The 18,834-nt window shown below is 38.7% G+C and overlaps 1 protein-coding gene across 2 annotated transcripts in view; it reads right to left on the bottom strand.

The window, feature by feature from the left end:
- Nucleotides 1-12,007: 12,007 nt before the first annotated feature.
- Nucleotides 12,008-18,834, bottom strand: part of Lca5 (lebercilin LCA5) — a 38,212-nt gene continuing 31,385 nt past the window's right edge. For both annotated transcript variants that reach the window (XM_070010817.1, XM_070010816.1), the window contains exons 7-8: nucleotides 17,023-17,152; nucleotides 12,008-14,667 (exon numbers count right to left, since the gene is read on the bottom strand). In XM_070010817.1, coding sequence (XP_069866918.1) covers nucleotides 13,688-14,667; nucleotides 17,023-17,152 — 1,110 coding nt within the window. In that variant the 3' untranslated portion in view covers nucleotides 12,008-13,687. The remainder of the gene's footprint in view (nucleotides 14,668-17,022; nucleotides 17,153-18,834) is intronic.

Genomic DNA, 18,834 nt, shown 5'->3' with positions numbered 1-18,834 from the left:
GTAAGTCTATACAAAAACTACAACAGATTCTAAAACATTATTATCCATGTACAGCTACTCATGCCTAGAATCCTAATACTCTGGAGGTAGACATTGGGAGGATCGCAACTCCAGGCCAGCCCAGGCCAAAAGTTCTTGAGACCCACCCCTCACATCAGCCTATACAAAGCTGGGTTTGGTGGCATGCACCGCTCATTCAAACATGCAAGTGTGGTGAAAGTAGGAGGATAATGGTCCAGCCTAACTTGGTCATGAATGTGGAATTCTTATCTCAGAAATAACCAAAGAGGGCTGGAGTGTGGCTCAATAACAGTATCTGCCTAGCAAATGTGAGGACCTGAGTATAAATTCCAGTATCACTGAACAATAACCACAATAAGAAACATGATTGAAGTATACAGAATAACTGGATCACAATGACAACAACACAAACATATCATATTCTGAGATAGACCAAACATCACAGAAGAATCATTAACATAGTTTTAATAAAATTTTCAAAAAGATTGTCCAAACCAAATAAAATCATAAAGTTTTCAAAGCACAAGGTGCCTATGTATGTTTAAACTCTGGAAAACCTTAGCTATGTAACAGAGAGTCTAGTGGCACTAGAGGTTAGAATATATGTTGTGATTTCAAATTGAAATGGAGTGATAACCAGCAAAAGCTGGTGGTGTGGTACAAGTGGTAGAACATCAGCTCTGTGTGAAAAAGACAGGCAACAAATGAGACAGAAGAAAGTTCTAGAAATAGATTCAAATGCATACAATGTGACATTTTATAAAGACGAAACTTCAAATTCCACTCCCAAAATGGATGGAAGGACAACGTGTGTGTGTGTGTGTGTGTGTGTGTGTGTGTGTGTGTGTGTGTGTGTGTGTGTGTGTGTGTGTGTGTGTGTGTGTGTATGCTGATCCTGGGGCTTGAACTCAGGGTCTGGGCACTGTCCCTGAGTTTTTGTGCTCAAGACTGGCACTTTACCACTTACACCACAACTCCACTTCCAACTTTTGGATGGTTAATTGCAGATAAGAATCACAAAGACTTTTCTACTTGGGCTGGCTTGAAACTGTGATCCTCAGATCTCACCCTCCTGAATAGCTAGGATTACAGGTGTGAGCCACCAGCGTCCATCTGTTAGGATATTTTGATAGCCATTTGGAAAAAATTAAAGTACATTTTAGTATAATGTATATACTGTATATTATGTATATGGTAGTTTATAAATTCTGTAGACAATGACACAGAATTCTTTAAGAACTGTAGAATAATTGAAATCACTGATACATTTTACATAAAATTTTAAAGTATAAGGGAATCTGTGGCTTATACCTGTAAGTCTAGCTACTCAGAAGGCTGAGATCCAAGGATCCTGGTTCAAGGTCAGCTCATGAAGACAAATCTGAGCCTCTTGTCTCCAATTAAGCAGTAAAAAAGCTAAAATGGAGGTGCAGTACAAGTGACAGAGTGCCAGCTTGAGCCACAAAGCTAAAAAGAACACAAAACGATGAGTTCAAGCCCTTGTACTGGTGCACGTGCACAAACACACACACACACACACACACACACACACCTTAAAGTATAAAAATAAAAACAAAAAAGTAAAAATAAAAACATACCTGAAAGTATGAAAAAATAAAAATAAAATCACAAGATAGGAGGAAACACAGGGTAAGTTTCTAAGTCATAGCAAAGACAAAGGACTAATGTATATAAACCAATTCTAGAAATAAGGATCAATAACTTAATTAAAAATGAAGAAAATTAATGAACAGAGAGTCCAGAAGCAAATGGCTCCTGTTTCCAATCTCATACTTATTAAGGAAGTGCAAATTTCCTTGCCAACACTGACATGTGTATGGAAGGGCACAATAGCTGATAAGCATATGCTCTGGTACTAGCCACGGAATATGATACTGTAGTATTATCACACATGTCTGCCCCAATCAATTCTACTGCAAGGAGCTAGTCCCATAGACAGGCTCACTCATGGGTAGCACATGTACATACCCCTGTGATACAGCTTTACCTATACATGCCAAGGTTGAAAGTAACCTAAAAGCTTCCAACAGGTATATCCACAAAGGAGGATCACCATGAAAGCCTTTTTTTTTTCAGGTAAAGATGCTTTCTATATACTGGTATGAAAAAAAATGATTGCATTTGGCTCCTTGAGTCTGCCTAAACAAATTATTATAAATTGGCCTTCAAACAGCAGCAAAGTATTCCCTCATGTTTGTAGAGACTAGAAGTTTCCAGTGGAGGTGTGGGCAGGGGAGCATTCCTCTGAAAGCCCAAGGAAGGAGTCATCCCACGAGTCTCTCTTGCAGTGACTGGGCTTTCCCCGTCATTTCCTTGGCTTACAGCCATTACTCCAAGCTCACCCACCTTCACCTGGCATTCATCTCTAAGGTTTAAGTAAACAGACCTATAGTCCGCCAAACTGACAAAACTAACCACTGCAATGAAAGATAAGTCTAGGAAGCTGACATTGCCTAAAATATGCTACCTTTTACTTACAAAAGTAGAAGAAAATATCATGTTTATATTTGCATATGACATGGGAAAAAAGCTTAAGAAACCAATGAAAAGAGTTTATTGAATATATATGATTTGTAATTTACATTCAGAACAGGGGAAGGAAACAAGAACTAACTGTAATCTTTTCACAGTATGTTGATTTTTGAATTTGTTAGTTGGTCAAAATGTTTAATTTGCTTTATAAAAATATGATGAAGTAGTGAGATCTGTGGCATTGACACAGGAAAAAAGATAACCACTAGAACAAAATATAAAGTCCAGAAATAAAAACACATACACCATAGGTGGTTGGTAGAACTAAAGGTTAATTTTATGAACATTTGTGTATCTGGACTCTTTTTCTCAAGGAACTGTTTGGGTTTGGGCTTTTTTTTCTGTTGCAATAGAAAAATGTCCTTTAGTTCTTTTTGTAAATTTTAGCAGATATAAACAAGATCAAAGCCTTTTGACAATAATTTCTTGTCCCTAAAAATGTTTAAAATGCCATATCTCTCCTGTTAAATTTTTTAGAGGAGGAGAAAGAAGAATAGGAATGATAGGAGTGTGGAAGGGTGAGGTGACTGCAGTCACCATATTCACTGAACTCGTGTGAAAATGGAGCCAGGTAACTTAAGGGGACGGGTGAGGTAGGGAGAGGTAGGGAGAAGGATGGAGGGGTGACATTGATCAACATGCATTGTACTCATTCACTGACATGTTGAATTGAAATTCCTTTGTAGGACTACTTAAAGATAATAACTCATTTTTTAAAAAAAAGAAATGGTAGGAGAGAGGTCCAACAACCTCATGAATTCTACAATTAGTTAACCAATGACTAATAGTTGACTCTTGGACCGTGAGAGCTAAACGTGAGAAGTGATTTTTAAGGAAACCATTTCACATCACGCACCAGCAGCTGTGTCTTGTTTGCATTCAGGCTTTTTGCACACCGAGTGACTGTGCAGACATAAGTGTGAGCAAATCCCACACCAGGGTCTCTGGGGTCGATCTTCCTTTTGCATGCTGCCCAACCTGTGTGTATGTCCCCTAGCAAATCTCATGTGTTTATCCCTAAAACCTCTCTGCTGTCTCCTTGACCAATTCCACATCGAACTGATTACCCAGGGCTGTCAATTCTCTCATAAATAACTCTGCTATCCATTGAGATCCCATCATGTGCATTGCTAGACTAATAGTTTGATCCCACTGACTCTTTTGTTATCTCTCACCTGCCATTCCTGAGTGGTTCAGTCCCCTTCCATGTAAGGAGGTGACTGTTCCAATATGAGAATCTATGTCATACTGCCATTGAAAAATCTGCTTATGACTCTAGTGATTGCAATTGTCTGTAATAAGAGCTCTGTATGCACTCGATAAATGAACAAATGGACAGCACGGGCAGTGAGAAGAATCAAACACAGCGACTTATTAGCCATAAAATCATTGTTAGGGAAAACACCATTAGGGTAAGTCCTTAACCTCTGAAACAACTGTCTCCATCAAATCAAACCATTATAGATGTCCTGGTTTTCTCTGTAAGTTCTATTTTCATTTGTAAGATTCCTTATTTTGAGTCAATAACCCAGAAACAATGGCTACAATATATGTGAGATTTTGAAATCAGACACACCAATAAATAATAAATCCTAATAATCACAACAGAATTTCTGCAGAGTTATGGACACAGTTACATCTATCTTCCCATAATGATTTCACATTCAAAAAATTTTCAGCCTCAAATCCACATTTATTGAACAACCCAAAGGGAAACTCTGCTTAAAATAATGATGGTTAATTCTTATGCACTAAATTATCATTCAAAACACATTCTTTGTAAGCGTACCTAAACACATTTCTAAAAGCATCCAGAGATATATAGCACTCATCTTGCTATAAATATAAATGCAATCCTGACCTGTATTTCTATGAATGAATAAAAATGTGTCTTGGGCAATCTGGCTTGTGCAGTTAATCAAGAGAATTGTATCGTTAGGGGTATCCTAGCAACCTCTCAGCAGCAAAGGAAAAACCCAACTGACAAGGTACATGGATTTAATTATTCTGCTGGACTCCAGCAAACCTTACAGTTAATCAAAAAGACACTTAAAAACAGAAACAGAAATTAAGCCATAGCTGAAAATTGGAATTGCTGGTGAAGATCAGAGAGGGGAAATTTTCATAACTAAATGAGGACTCGTTATAGAATGTTTGTACGAATGAGAATAATAATTGATAAAAGTGTGATTCCAGGCTAGGCATTTGAACTACTATATTAATTTTTTTGTGCCCATCCTTGGCTTGAACTCAGGACTTGGGCACTGTCTCTGAGCTTCTTTATATTCAAGGCTACTGCTCTACCACTTGAGCAGGATTACTTCTGTTTTTTGTTTTGTTTTGTTTTAGTTTAGTGCTTTCCGACTTGGGCTGGCTTTGAACCATGATCCTCAGATCTCAACCTCCTGAGTAGCTAGGATTACAAACGTGAGCTACAAGCACCCTGCTACATTAATTACATTAAGAGATTACTAGTCCCCAGGCCAAAATTATGATGGAGTAACCACAGTTCTATAGATATATACAAAACGTGGTCTCGAATACATCTTCCTTGGCCCACAAATGTACATTTTTCTAGGGCAGTGTGTTTTCTGGAACCTGCACACTGCAGAAATATGCCCATGTACACATTTGGACACACAGCTATTTACATGATTACCACTAAACATCACCATTTCACATACTCATGTGTCAGATAAATAGATTTCAGAGAGACAGGTGTATTCAAGATGAAGTGTTTTTTGTTTGTTTGATTTTCCAATAGTCAAGAAAAGTTCATGAAGTCAAAGAAAAGACAGATGGAGACCTGTACTGCAAACAAAACCCAAGCTCATGAAAACATGACGGATTTTGTTCATCAATAAATACTTCCTCGGGATGTATGTGTAAATTGTGTTTATATGCATCTGGCTTCACAGATGTTGAAAGCAGACACAGAAGAAATCCAAATATGTAATTCAATTACCTGTATTAGACTATTCCCTATACATAGATTTTTAGGTACCTTTAATATTTCTTAACCCCAATTAAGCACAGAAAACTTGCACAGAGCATTCATGCACACCCATTCATGCACATGCATGAACACATGTGTATGCACACACGTTTTTTTCATCCAACTTAAGAAACCCGTTATTTAAACAAAATGCATGCTTACACGTCAGATTTAAACCACATTGATTAGGCCTTAAGAACTACAACTAGAACACCATTCTGAAGGTTTTGCTAAAAAAAATTGGGAATTGTAAGCTAAAGTGGAGGAATCAAGGCTGGTGCTCTACCACTTGAGCCACACCCCCACTTTTGCTATTTTTCTGATTAACTGGAAATAAGAGTCTCACAGACTTTATTGCCTGGGCTGACTTTAAGCAGCTATTCTTAGACCTTTGCCTTGTGAGGAGCTAGGCATGAGCACCTGCACTTGGCTTAGCTGTGGTTGTTTTCATTGAAATCTTTCCTAACGCATCATAATTTTCTCACATTAATTGCAGAGAATTGAGAGTTACAGATAACAACTAATGCTTTTTAAAAGACCGTGGTTTTCGAGGTCACTGAAGTAAAAAGGGGACTATTGTCAGAGAGATGGAAGGAGAAGGATACAGAAGAAAGGAAAGGAAAAAAGGAAGAGTAACAGGGATGAATATGATCAAAGTACATGACATGAAGATAGGGAATTATTATGACAAAACCCTCACTAGGTACAGAGAGAGAGGGGAAGGAGGAGACTGCAATGATAGGTCATGGTGAATAAATCCATATAACCACCTGTATACTATAACCAGAAGCCCTAGGTGCAAGATTTAAATCAACCAATCCGATGAGCAGCTACTTCTATGTATATATATTTAAAAAAACAAACCCTCCTCAGTGTTACCTTGGAAAGTAGTTCTGGTGAATTGTTTCAGGCCCCTGGGGGCTTGTTCAGTTACAGGCTTCTTCCATGGGAATTCACTCCAGTGTCTGTGGTTTAGTAGGTGTGGAAGGGAGGGAACCCAAGAACAGACCATTTTTATCTAGCTCCCAGAACTGCAGTTCACAGGATACACTTTGTGAACTGCAGACCAAATAGAAGGCAAAGCTGCCTATTTTAATCATGCTGATGCTGTTCTTCAAGAGGGAAGTGGAGATAGTGTGCAGAGAACATTCTTCCAGAACCATGGAAGGGGTGGCATTGATCAAGATGCATGATACTCTTAAGCAGATACATTGAATTGGGCTGGGAAGGTAGCTCAGTGGTAGAGTGCTTGCCTTGCACGCATGAGGCCCTGGGTTCGATTCCTCAGCACCACATAAGCAGAAAAAGCTGGAAGTGGGGCTGTGGCTCAAGTGGTAGAGGGCTATCCTTGAGCTGAAGATCTGAGGGACAGCGCCCAGGCCAAGAGTTCAGGCCTCATGACGGACAAAAAAAAATTGAATTGAGATCCCTTTGCATGACTCCACAGATAATGCAAAATCAAAGACCCCGATTTCTTGCCTTGGATATGGTGTTCTTAGGTATTTATAATAAAACTAGACTGCATCCAGGGGCTCACTGTGCTCTATTTGACACCCTGTCATAATGTGTGAAGCTAACACAATTTTTCAAGTCTCTGTTCTTTGTTTCTATTTATTTTATTTCTCTGCGGAACATTATTTTAGACGAAGAGCCAGGAGGTTTACACTTGTTATTTGAAGGGACTCCTGGGCAAGTAGACATATCACACAGACTACAAGCAAATATTCAAGGTGAATTTCAGATTTCAGAGGATGTTCTCAGAGGAAAGAGAGGCCGCAATAAACCTTTGTTTCTAAGTGTGCAGGGCTCACTCAGCATCAACGACTGTGTAGCAGAACTCTCAGATTCTTTGTATTTAAAAACTCTGGAGCCAGTGGTTCAGGCCTAGAGGCTGAGATCTGAGGACTGTGGTTCAAAGTCACTCTGAACAAACAAATCCATGACATTTATCTTCAATTAATTACAAAATGCCAAAAATGGAGATGTGGCAGAATGCAAACCTTGAGTGAAAACGCCAAGCAAAAGCATAAGTCTCTGAGTTCAAGCCCTGGTACCAGCATTATAAAAATAAAGCTGACATCCACTAAGGCTGTTATAGACTCATAAAAAAATGGGACTGAAGTCTGAAACCTGATACTCAGGTTAACTGATCAAAGTCTCCTTTGGCCATGTTATTCAGACAGCCCAGAACAGCTGGCAGAACTCAGGCTGAATTCTGATTTGCTTACTGCCTTCAGCCCACAGTGCTGGCTCCTGTCTGTCTCTCCTACTCCTCCAGCCAAACACAACACTGGCATGGAACAGCTTCCTCACTAATGTCCTCCATGCAATATTAACCTCACATGGGTCTGTAAGGATGAGAGTCACTGCAATCAATGATTACAGGGTAAGAAAACAGGTTTTGTTTTTCAGTTTCCATATTCACAAGCATTCTTCATCCAAAAACTAGCTTAAGGTATTGATAAAGTTACCTTTGAATACTAAATAGTTATAGTTGTGATTAGTGTTTATAAAGTCCAACCTTCACCCTGATTCTAGACTCAAGTGTTTTTCAGTCTGACTTTGGCTGCCTTTCTCTTTCATTCATTCATTCTCTTTTCTCTTTCCCTGTTTCTTTCCTCTCTTCCTTTTCCCTTCTTCTTTTCCTCCCTCCCCCTTCCTTCCTTCCTTCCTTCTTGCCTTCCTTCCTTCCTTCCTTCTTTCCCTCCTCTCTTTTCCTTTTCCCTCCCCTGTTCTCTCCCCTTCCCGCCTCTCTCTGTGTGCCAGCCCTAGGGCTTGAATTCACTCTGAATGTTGTTTTTTTCAGTCAAAGCTGGTGCTTTACCTCTTGAGCCACAGTTCCACTTCCAGCCTTCAGCTAGTTAAATGAAGATGAGTCTCATAAACTTTCTTACCCTGGCTAGCTTCCATCCTCATGTTTCAGACTCCTGAGTAGCTAGGATTGTAGGTGTGAGCTATCAGCACCCAGCTAAGCTGTCAATTTCTAATTGTGATCTTGAGGCTGAGAATGCTCCCTCATGCATGGACACATGATTTCATAAATGTCGCATTCAGTGTGGGGAAATATTATCTAAGGCTCTCAGCATTTCCTCTGAACTCTACAATGCAAATGCTTTCCATATTCCTCTTAGCGCTCACATAGCTCATTTTCTGCCAACCAATGAGCTTTACAGAGGAACCCAGCTTCAACCAAGGACCTTGTTTAGGAAAATAAGGATTGTTCAATAAGTAACCAGTGCTTATTACATTAAGAACTTGTGTTTATTCCATAAGAACTATTCACTACAAATTTTTAATTGGAAGATAACAGTAAATATCGTTTTGTATGTCCAAAATACCTTCATCAATGGAAACATACTTCTCCCATCCCACAGAAATTGCATTCATTCCACAAACGGCAGGGTAAAGGGCAGGGAACTCCATTCTTTTTTTGCACAGACCCCCCTGGCCAGAAAGGTGAGCAAGCTCCTTTCACATCGCATGAATTGGCTCAGTTAGATTTCTGCCAGAGCTATCAGAAAGATTTGTTTTGAGGCACTGCCAGCAGAAGGGTTGAGGTGGATAAGAGGGCGCCAATGATGTCATTCCAATCACTTATCTGAAAACTGAGACCCAGTTTGGCTAAGAGGTGGGAAGAGTAAGCACTACTAATTAAAACATCAGATTCAATCAATCTAAGTAATCTCAGATATTATTCAAACAGTCAGATTGTGTTTTAAAGTTTCATCAGTAAGAGCTCTGAGTATACTTTTTGGAGTTTTCCAGTTATCTCAAAGTAATTTCCTTATTTTGCTTGTTGTTTTGATAAATCACTCTTGTGATTTCTTTTGTTAAAATTATTATAAACGTGCTAAACAGATGGGTGACCCTTTCATAATACATCAGATAACAAGTACATCTCTTTTTGGACAATGTCACCCTGCCTTTGCCTCTCCCAGGTTTTCCTTCCCATCCCCTTGCTAGATTTCTTATATTGAAAATGCTGAGTGCCATCTACTAACTGGGTAATCTATAATTTATCATCTCTTAGTCTTGACAGTGTAATAGAAGGAATGGTAAAGTATTGACTATCTGGAAAAAGCTTTGTGTAAGAAAGAAAAACACATAGAAACACTGATTGCTACTTTGGACATTCAACAAACACAGCTGCCCTTCCCTTTTCTTGGTTCTTTTTACAAAACCACCCACAAAGCTGTGGATGCTTGAGTGCTTCTGGTTCTGAGCACTATTTGTGTATTTAATGCATTGGATGGATACCACCTCCACATGCTATGTATTCTTGATGGCCTGGCTTTGTAAGAAGGATTTGCAGAGGCAGGTGCTCACCTTGTGCAAGAGCTGGGTTCTGAGGGACACATTATATACCCTGTGTGTTCTAGATTGTTTACTGTCTGCTCCAAGTCCCACCTCTGGAACCTATCTTGAGAAAAATCTTTCCCAAGTTATTGTCTACTCTGGTGGAAGAGCTCCTCCATCTCATTGTGCATTTAATATTCAATAAAGGGGAGGTCAGTGCAGATTGACAAGGTACAATATCTTTAAGAGACAGTTATGGATATCATCATTGTTTGGGGAACTTTTCCTGCTTGCATCTTGGGCCGATTATAGTATCAATGCATTGCCTATATCCATACACCTGCTCTATGTTTTCATTTACTCCTCAAAAGGAGACTCATAATTAACCTTGATAACAGCTAGTGCTTACTGAATGCTGATAATGTGCCAGGCATTCCACCAAGCATTAACCTAAGCCTCTCATTTATTTCAAACCACCATAAGCAGCACTACACTAGATCAACACAAGCTGAGGAAACTCATGGACAGCAGGATCTGACCATACCCGCACTGTGAGGTGGAGCCCCGTCCAGCAGCTTCTCCAGTTCCTGCTACTCAGAAAGTGCAGCAGGTATTCGGGAGCACCCAAGTCTTTAATTAAAAAAAAAACACAGAAAAGCTCTACCAGCTGTGTTAGTGGCTCACACCTGTAATCCTAGCTACTCAGGAGGCTGAGATCTGAGGATCAAGGTTTGAAGCCAGCCAGGGCAGAAAAGTCTGAGATTCATCTCCAATTAACTGCCAAGGTAGCCAGAAGTGGAGCTATGGCTCAATGACAGAGCACTAGCTTTAAGTAACAAAGCTCGGGGACAGTGCCCTGTGTTCAAGACCCATGACTAACATGTGTGCACACCTACACACACGCATACACACATATACACACAACCATGTTCTTTAATGAGAGCATTTTTTTCTTTTTTCCCCCAAATACTTATTGAAATTCACTACGTTTCACAATACTGTGGCATAGTTATACTTAGCTAAGGTCACAAAGGCATTTTAACCTCCACAATGATAATCATCATTCTAATCTACAAAGCTTATGAACTCTATGAACTTTAACAATAAGATTATTTCTTCCAAATCGGGTGATATGTACTTTTCTTTCCTTTTGCTTAGTATCAGCTGTTTCCTCCTTCTCATTCCCTCCCTCCCATCACCACACTGGAGTTGCTTAGTTCACTTTCATCCATGTCCAGTGCAGCTGATGGGCCCCTCTGCTGTATTTTTTCACCACTTTCCACTGATTGTGTTCTGCTCCCACCTTCCCTCAAATGTGCACGTGTTACACCAGATGAGGTAAAGAATACAGAGCCAGCTAAAAAAAAAGATAGGACAAATTAAGAAGTCCTTTGTTTCCTTGTCTTTAGGGTTCTTTTAGTCTCTATTACTTTACACACATATGAAAGAGGTGCTTGGGTATTACAATTTGGCATTATTCAACCAAGACTGTCCTCTTTTGGCTTCACTGTGTATGAGTGTCTTGAGTCCTGTTCTTTAATAAAGAACAATTTCAAATTACATAAAAGGATACTTTAATGATGGACATATATTGTGTAGTGGAGAAGTAAAAATGTATTAAGAGTATTCTTTGTTGATAGTTATAGTATGTTCTTTAATTCTAAGAAATTCCTATGGTCAATAGGATACAAATTTCCATTTCCCTTTTCATTAAGCAGACTTGCAGGTCCTATTTTCCAGCAGGAGCACCAGCATCTGAGAGCTGTATGGCTGAATATAAAACGAAGGAAGGATCCAAAAAAGTGGATCAGCCACGAAATAAATTTGTGTTTATTTTATGATTCAATTTAATCCCCTTCACCTTTCTTTTTAATTCAATGCAATATGTGCCACGATGATAGCTATTAAAGGTGAAAGGATTAATTAAACTATAATTATCTGATAAGACTAGCATACTAACCTGATTTAGGGCAGATTCGCCTACTTCAACTAAAAATACTGGACAGCAAAAACTCAATGGGAATAATGAAATAAAATTAACTCTGCTGTTCCCGTTCCTAATATATAAGCTAAGTAATCTCAGTATTATTTAAATGAAGAGTCAGATTGTGTTTTAAAGATTTATTAAAACTCTGAGTACAAATAAATTTAATTTGCCATTTAGAAAAAATGGTTCACTTTCATCTGTAAGCACTGTTCATTAAAAAACCCATTCTCTACATTTTAAACTCAAATTTGCAAACTTAACAAAATAATGCTTTTCAGCTTGTGAATTAATTTTAGGTTTAATTTTAATAATTCTGTCTTGTTACATCAGTTAAGGAGACCATAGGTAGACAAAAGCATGAGAATAATTGATCTGGATATTTTTTCCTAAAAAGCTTTTAATTAAAAAATACCTAAAATTAGAACACTTTCAGCAAAAAAAGCATCTATGAACAAATTAACAATACATAATTATTTTAGTACATACTGCATTACAAATAATATGTTTACATATATTCAAATGATTTGCTATAGCAAATATTTATATAGCTGTCAAAACTTCTTAGTAACACTTTAACACTCTGGGGAGATTCTATTCCTAATAAATGACAAGAACACCATTTAATAGATGACAAGTGATATATATGTTAATTAGAGGTCTGACCAGGTAAGTCTCATCAAATAGCCATGAAATGAGATTCATTAATAAGCATTTAAAGAAATGCAGATAAAATACCAACTCTTGCCCCTCATCAGGATATATGATTGGCATCAGAAAGCCAACCATGAGCGAAAGCGCCAATTCAAATAGCTCCCCTTAGTATTCTAAAGTGCCAACTCTAGGCTTTCCTTCTTCTGGACAAGTGCTGTCACTCTTCATTCAACAGTGCTTACTCCTTAGCTAGTGGTACATAATTGCTTCTTCAAGACCAGCCATATCCCACACATTCCTTTGCAGCTGAAGTGAACTACAAATAGCTGAAAGGAAACCAGTGCATTTCAACAGAAAATTATCTGCCTTACCCAGTAGGGCAGAATCCCCAAGTCTCAAACACTTTGATCAAAGTATGCTGCTACCTTGGAAACATAATAGGGTTGAAAATCTTTCTCTACTGAGATGCAATTTCTTCAATGGCTTGTCATCTGGTATGAAGCCTTAACACTCAGCCACTGAGATACTAAAAATGTATTAGAGTAAGGACAGGAATCACACCAGGAGTCGCAGCAAGGGGACGGTCCACACAAACAAAAAGGCATCTGAGACCAGCCTGAGGTGCTCACAGTGCTGCAGGTGAGCAGCTTCAGAGATGAGATTGAGAGTGAGTGGTGTGAACTGTGGGTACTTGCAGAGGAATGAGTCACCGCTGTCATTCCTGAGCAGCTCAGCCTTGCCTCCCAGGACAGGGACTGCGTCCTAGTCCATAAAGTAAGGGGCCAGACTCCCCACCACAGATTTGCTCCATTCAATTCCACTGGACAGTCAATGAGAAAAGAACAGTTAGCTCAGTGAAAATCTGAACAATAATAAATAGGGGTAAAAGTAGAAAATGAATGTGACTTTCAGGGAAGTCAAACTTCCTACAGAGTTGGTATAAGAGGTAAAATCATAAAGTCAAAACAACGTTAGAGACATCTCTATTTTTGGTTTCATTCAAAAGAGTCCCTGGTATTCTCTCAAACTAGCGATGTGGGTCAATATGATCTACTTTTTAATTGCACTGTAACTTAGCTACAAAAATCATTCCTCAATAAGAAATGTGTAATATTCAAAGTCTAGAGGTTTATAATAAATACTGTATTAAAATATTTTAATATTTACAACTGAAAACCATATAGTCAGTCATTTTCAATTTCATCTTCTACATAATCAAATGCTTTCAGCGTTGGCTTATTATTTGCATGTTTCAATCGGTGTCTATTTGGATTAAAATTTCTTCCTTCACCAAGGAGGAAGTCTTCATTTTCATCCTGTTCTCTAACCCTGATGTGTTTCTCACCTGTGCAAAAATTCAGAGGGTCACAGTCCCCTCTGCTGGTAGGCAGAGAGCCTGGGTCGCTGCCCCTTGAGGAAATGGCGCTGCTGAGAGTAGTGCCAAATAGTTGCTCCATCAGGTTAGCTTTTCTCCCCCTTCTTGCGATAAAGTCCACACCATCTTTACTGAAGTTATCCATGTTGTCTTTTGGCAAATCTACAAGGCTACTTTTTTGGTTACACGGGGTGCCAAATAGTTGCTCCATCAAGTGAGCTTTTCTCTCCTTTCTTGCCATTAAGTCTACACCACCTTTACTGGAGTTATCCATACTGTCTTTTGGCAAATCTACAAGGCTACTTTTTTGGCTACACGGATTGGACTTCCCTGACATTTTTACAAATGAAGGCACGTAACTCCCAAATGAAAAGTCATTTGGAGATGCTGGACTTCTAATGTTTCCTGAATTCAGAGCATCTCCTTTTGGTGTTGCAAAGCCGATGTCCTGCAAATGATGTCCATTGAACGATCTCTCAGAGGGTTCAGGGGACATGTTTGCTTTAGTGCTTCTCACCAGGGCACGCAGTTTTGTTTCCAACTCAGGGAACAAGGGTGCAGAATGATATCTCCGGGTCTGAAAATCTTGGAGTTCTTTGTTGATTTCATTCGGTTTAACAAGGAACATTTCCCTCTTGACTTCTTCTTCCTCTTCTTCCAATTTGTCAACCTGTTGAAGCTGATACATTTCCATTTGGCACTGTCCAGTTTCCAACTCTGGCTTTTCTTCTGTTTCTAGTAAAGGTATCTTTTCATCTTGTTTTTTGCCAACCTCTTCTCTCACCCATTCTATATGAAATAAAATTTCATAGATTTTTATAGAATTATTGCTAAAAAGGAAAAGTCAATTCCTATCTCACAAATTAACATTTTGAAATGTAACTTGGGTATTATAAGTACAGTGAGGATGTACTTAATATTTCATTTCTGTACTTCATACTCTGGGATTAAGGAATAATATTTAATACATCTTGCATTTAAGATCCACTTTTACAGGGAAAAATTCTTCAATACTAGATAGGGTCACTATTTTTTTTAACAACAAATATAATGCTGTACATATTTTGATGGGTTGTGGGAAGGATGGATGGATGCATGAATGGATGGATGGATGGCTAAAGACTATTATACTTAACCTCTAGATGCCATGTCCTGAGAAAGATATGGCAGTCTTCATGCAATATTCTGACAGCAGTTACAGTAACTAAAATCTAACAGAAAACTTCAAACTCTAAATGCAGAACATTCTATTTTTAAACATGCATCTGAAATAATAAAAAATGTTAATCTCACAAAATAAAAATAAAAACCAAGATACTGCTCTTAGACTACAGACTGGAGAGATATAAAAATGAAACATGATTTATAATGTTTTCTAGAAGGGAGAAAACACTACAAGTAGCAGTATTGTGTCTACAATATGGATATAGCTAAATGCAGTATATCAAAGTTAAACTTCCTGAATTTGAAAATTATACTGGAATGATGGTAAGAGAATGACTATGTTTGGAAGAACAATACATGGAAGTATTCAAGGACATGGGCACAAGTATAATTCATTCTTAAATAGTTGTGTACTATTCTTGCCACTTTTCTATCATTTTGAAGTTATTTCCAAACAAATTAAAACTATCAAATATGTCAGAACACTACAAATCTCCTAATTTCAGTAACACGAAAACATTCTCACTAATGTAAGATCTAGACAGTCTCCGAAAACAAAAACAAAGAGGTCGGGCCAGGCATTGGTGGCTCATGCCTATGATCCTAGCTACTCAGGAGGCTGAGATCTGTGGATCATGTTAGAGTGCTAGCCTTCAGTAAAGAAGCCCTGAGGTTAAGCACCAGGACTGGTATGCATGAGCACACACACATGCACATGCACAGACACAGACACAGACACAGACACAGACACACACACACACACACATACACACACCACAAAAAGTCACTTAAAAGCACAAAGATAAGTGATGGTCATCTGCTATTTTATTTTTTTTCCTGTTGCCTAGAAAAAATTGAGCATTAATCCCTAATTTTCTTTTCTGTAGTAGTGTAACACATGAAACCATCCTGTTTCACACATTAGCCAAGGGTGATAATGTAAATACCTAGCTTCTATTTCAAGGTTATACTGTGTTTAAACATACATGATCATACACACACACACACACACACACACACACATATATATATATATATATATATATATATGCAACAATGGTTATAATTTTATGGTCCATGAACTTCAGCTCAAAACAACAACAAAAATTTTTCTTTAAGCAGGATGTAGTATAGTTCTATACTGCGTGATTATACATCCACACTATATACATTAATTATATACATGATAACTGATAGTCCCCTGTGCAACTAATACATTCAACAGGGTAGAGTCTGGGATCCCTTGCTCATGCTTGTAAGACATTCTGTCCAGACAGAAATAAACTTAGTCCTAAAGTTCATTTCCATTATCTATAAACTATGTGAATTGGCTCACTGAATTTACATTAATTCTGAACATATTAAAGATTTAGTTTATAAGGTAAAATCAAAGAACAATAATATGAATGTATACAGGACAACATAACTCTCTGATGTTTCAGCTTAAGCTGGTCTGTGGACTACAGCTTCAAGGCCAAGCTCCAAACAGCAGCCGTCCTCCAATTATTTCTTCAAGTTTTACTTAAAACTAAAGCATATTTTTCCCTTTTATCTAAGTTGTGTCTTTGTGGAACTTATCTACCTGAACTTGTAATTTGTTCAAATGTTCGTGCCTCTTTTTTGGGGGGGGGTCCAGTCGTGGGGCCTGAACTCTGGGCCTGGGCGCTGTCCCTCAGCTCTTCAGCTCAAGGCTAGCACTCTACCACTTGAGCCACAGCGCCACTTCCAGCTTTTTTCCTTTTTGCTTATGTGGTGCTGAGGCATCGAACCCAGCGCCTCATGCATGCAAGGCAAACGCTCTACCACTGAGCCACCTTCCCAGCCCAGTTCGTGACTCTTGTTACACTGCTTCCTACAACTGCACTTGCCTTTTCTTGTTCTGCACAAACAATTTGCAGTTTAGTGGGAAGACATCAAGGGGCCCTGACCCTTCCTTTATCCAGGGACTCACAGCCCATGTAAACCAACTCTATTACGTACCACTCTCCAGCTTTTCCTCCTCCTGCTCTACGATGGGCTCTCCTTGATCTTCACTGGACTCCTCTTCCTCTACTGGTAAAGGCAGAACGGTAGGTTCCTTGTGTTCCTCTTGCTCTGGGGACTCCAGATTCTATGGTGAATTTTTAAATGCAAATCCACACATAGGGGAAGAGGAAATATCAAATTAGAAATTAAAGCCAATTTTCAGTGAATAAAGCAACAAATCAAATCACATGTTCTTCTGCTGCGAATGGTGCTTCTAGTTAAAAATTTAAACAAGAATTTATGAATTACATCAGAGCCACAATAGTGGAAATAAAACCAACAACCTACACAAAATTCTGAAGATAAGTTGCAGAAGAGCTGTTTCTTTAGGCAAATGTCACAATCTGGCTAATCAAATTAACCAGAAATGGCTGAAGAAGAGAAGCTGAAGAAACATGTAACACAGCTGGTGACAGCTGAACTGAGCTGTTCAAGTCTACATTATGTCCAAAGTCTCCAAGTAATGAAGTTCTATAAATATTTAAATCAAGTAAGGATGCTACATACTTAAAATTCTATAAATAAGAAGGAATTTTAAGTTTATTATGGTTCCTTGCAAATACCTCTGGTGTGATTTTCCTTAATAAAAATAAAGCATGGATTGTTGTAAAGATTCCATAGTATTGTCCCCTGGTATCCGGTTTCATTTTCTTCCTCTTAGAAACAGAATCCCCTGTTTAGTTAAGAAGGGCACAGAGCTGCTCAGATGAGCCATTGTCAGCTACCCCTGCAGCTAGACAGGACCTGGACAAGGTGGGTGGAAGTGCAGATGCAACTCCAGATCACATTTATAAGCACAGCTTGCCCGCTGCTTCCTCATTCCCTTTGTTCACAGAGAGGTGAAGCCATTCCAACCACAAACATGAAGGCTACAGTCCCAAATGGAAGATCAACAAAACAGAGGATAACCACAATGAAGCAAAGCTGCTCGCCAGCCCTGGACTACACACTGATTTTATCTATTACAAGAAGAAGCGTCTTCTCTTATCTCAGTCCCCATACTGGGTGTCTTTCTAATTGCAGAATGAACTGGACTCTGGGCTTCCACTGGCTGAGGACATTGTCATTCAGGTTTCTGAGGAGCTTTACAAACATCATAGTTAATTACCACCCTTTACACATGAGGAAATTAAGGCCCCAAAAATTCACACCACTGAAATGTTGGCACCTGGATTCGATGAAAAAGCAGAGCCAAGTCTAAGACCACACTCTTTCCAGCAGGGTGCTGGCTCTGAATCTTCTAGTACAAAAAAACAAATATTATATATATTAGACCACTTTTGGGGCTGGGAAGGTGGCTCAGTGTAGAGTGCTTGCCTCACATGCATGAGGCCCTGGGTTCAATTCCTCAGTACCACATAAGCAGAAAAAGCTGGAAGTGGCACTGTGGCTTAAGTGGTAGGTAGCTAGTCTTGAGCTGAAGAGCTGAGGGACAGTACCCAGGCCCAGAGTTCAGCCCCCACAACTGACCAAAAAAAAAAAAAAGAAATGTTTTCTTTGAAATTTAAATTGCATCTATTGATTAACATGAATTTACAGAGACATGGTATTGAAACTCCTTTTCAATAAAGGTACAATATATACCCCTCTTGAAATGGTACAATACACTCCACTTGAAATGGTACACATTCAGATTAGCATTCATTTAATCTATAAAATTTATTTATTCAATCTATAAGATTTTTCCCATGTAGAATGCCAAAAATTTAAATCTGGGTAAATTCCTTACAAATGGTTTGAAAATGATCAGCGTTTCCTATTAAACAC

Source organism: Dipodomys merriami, unplaced genomic scaffold (assembly GCF_024711535.1).
Source record: "Dipodomys merriami isolate MVZ:Mamm:240054 unplaced genomic scaffold, mDipMer1.0.p SCAF_8, whole genome shotgun sequence".
NCBI lineage: Eukaryota > Metazoa > Chordata > Mammalia > Rodentia > Heteromyidae > Dipodomys > Dipodomys merriami.
Note: the sequence above shows the minus strand (reverse complement) of the source record. Positions and strands in the feature narration are given on the sequence as shown.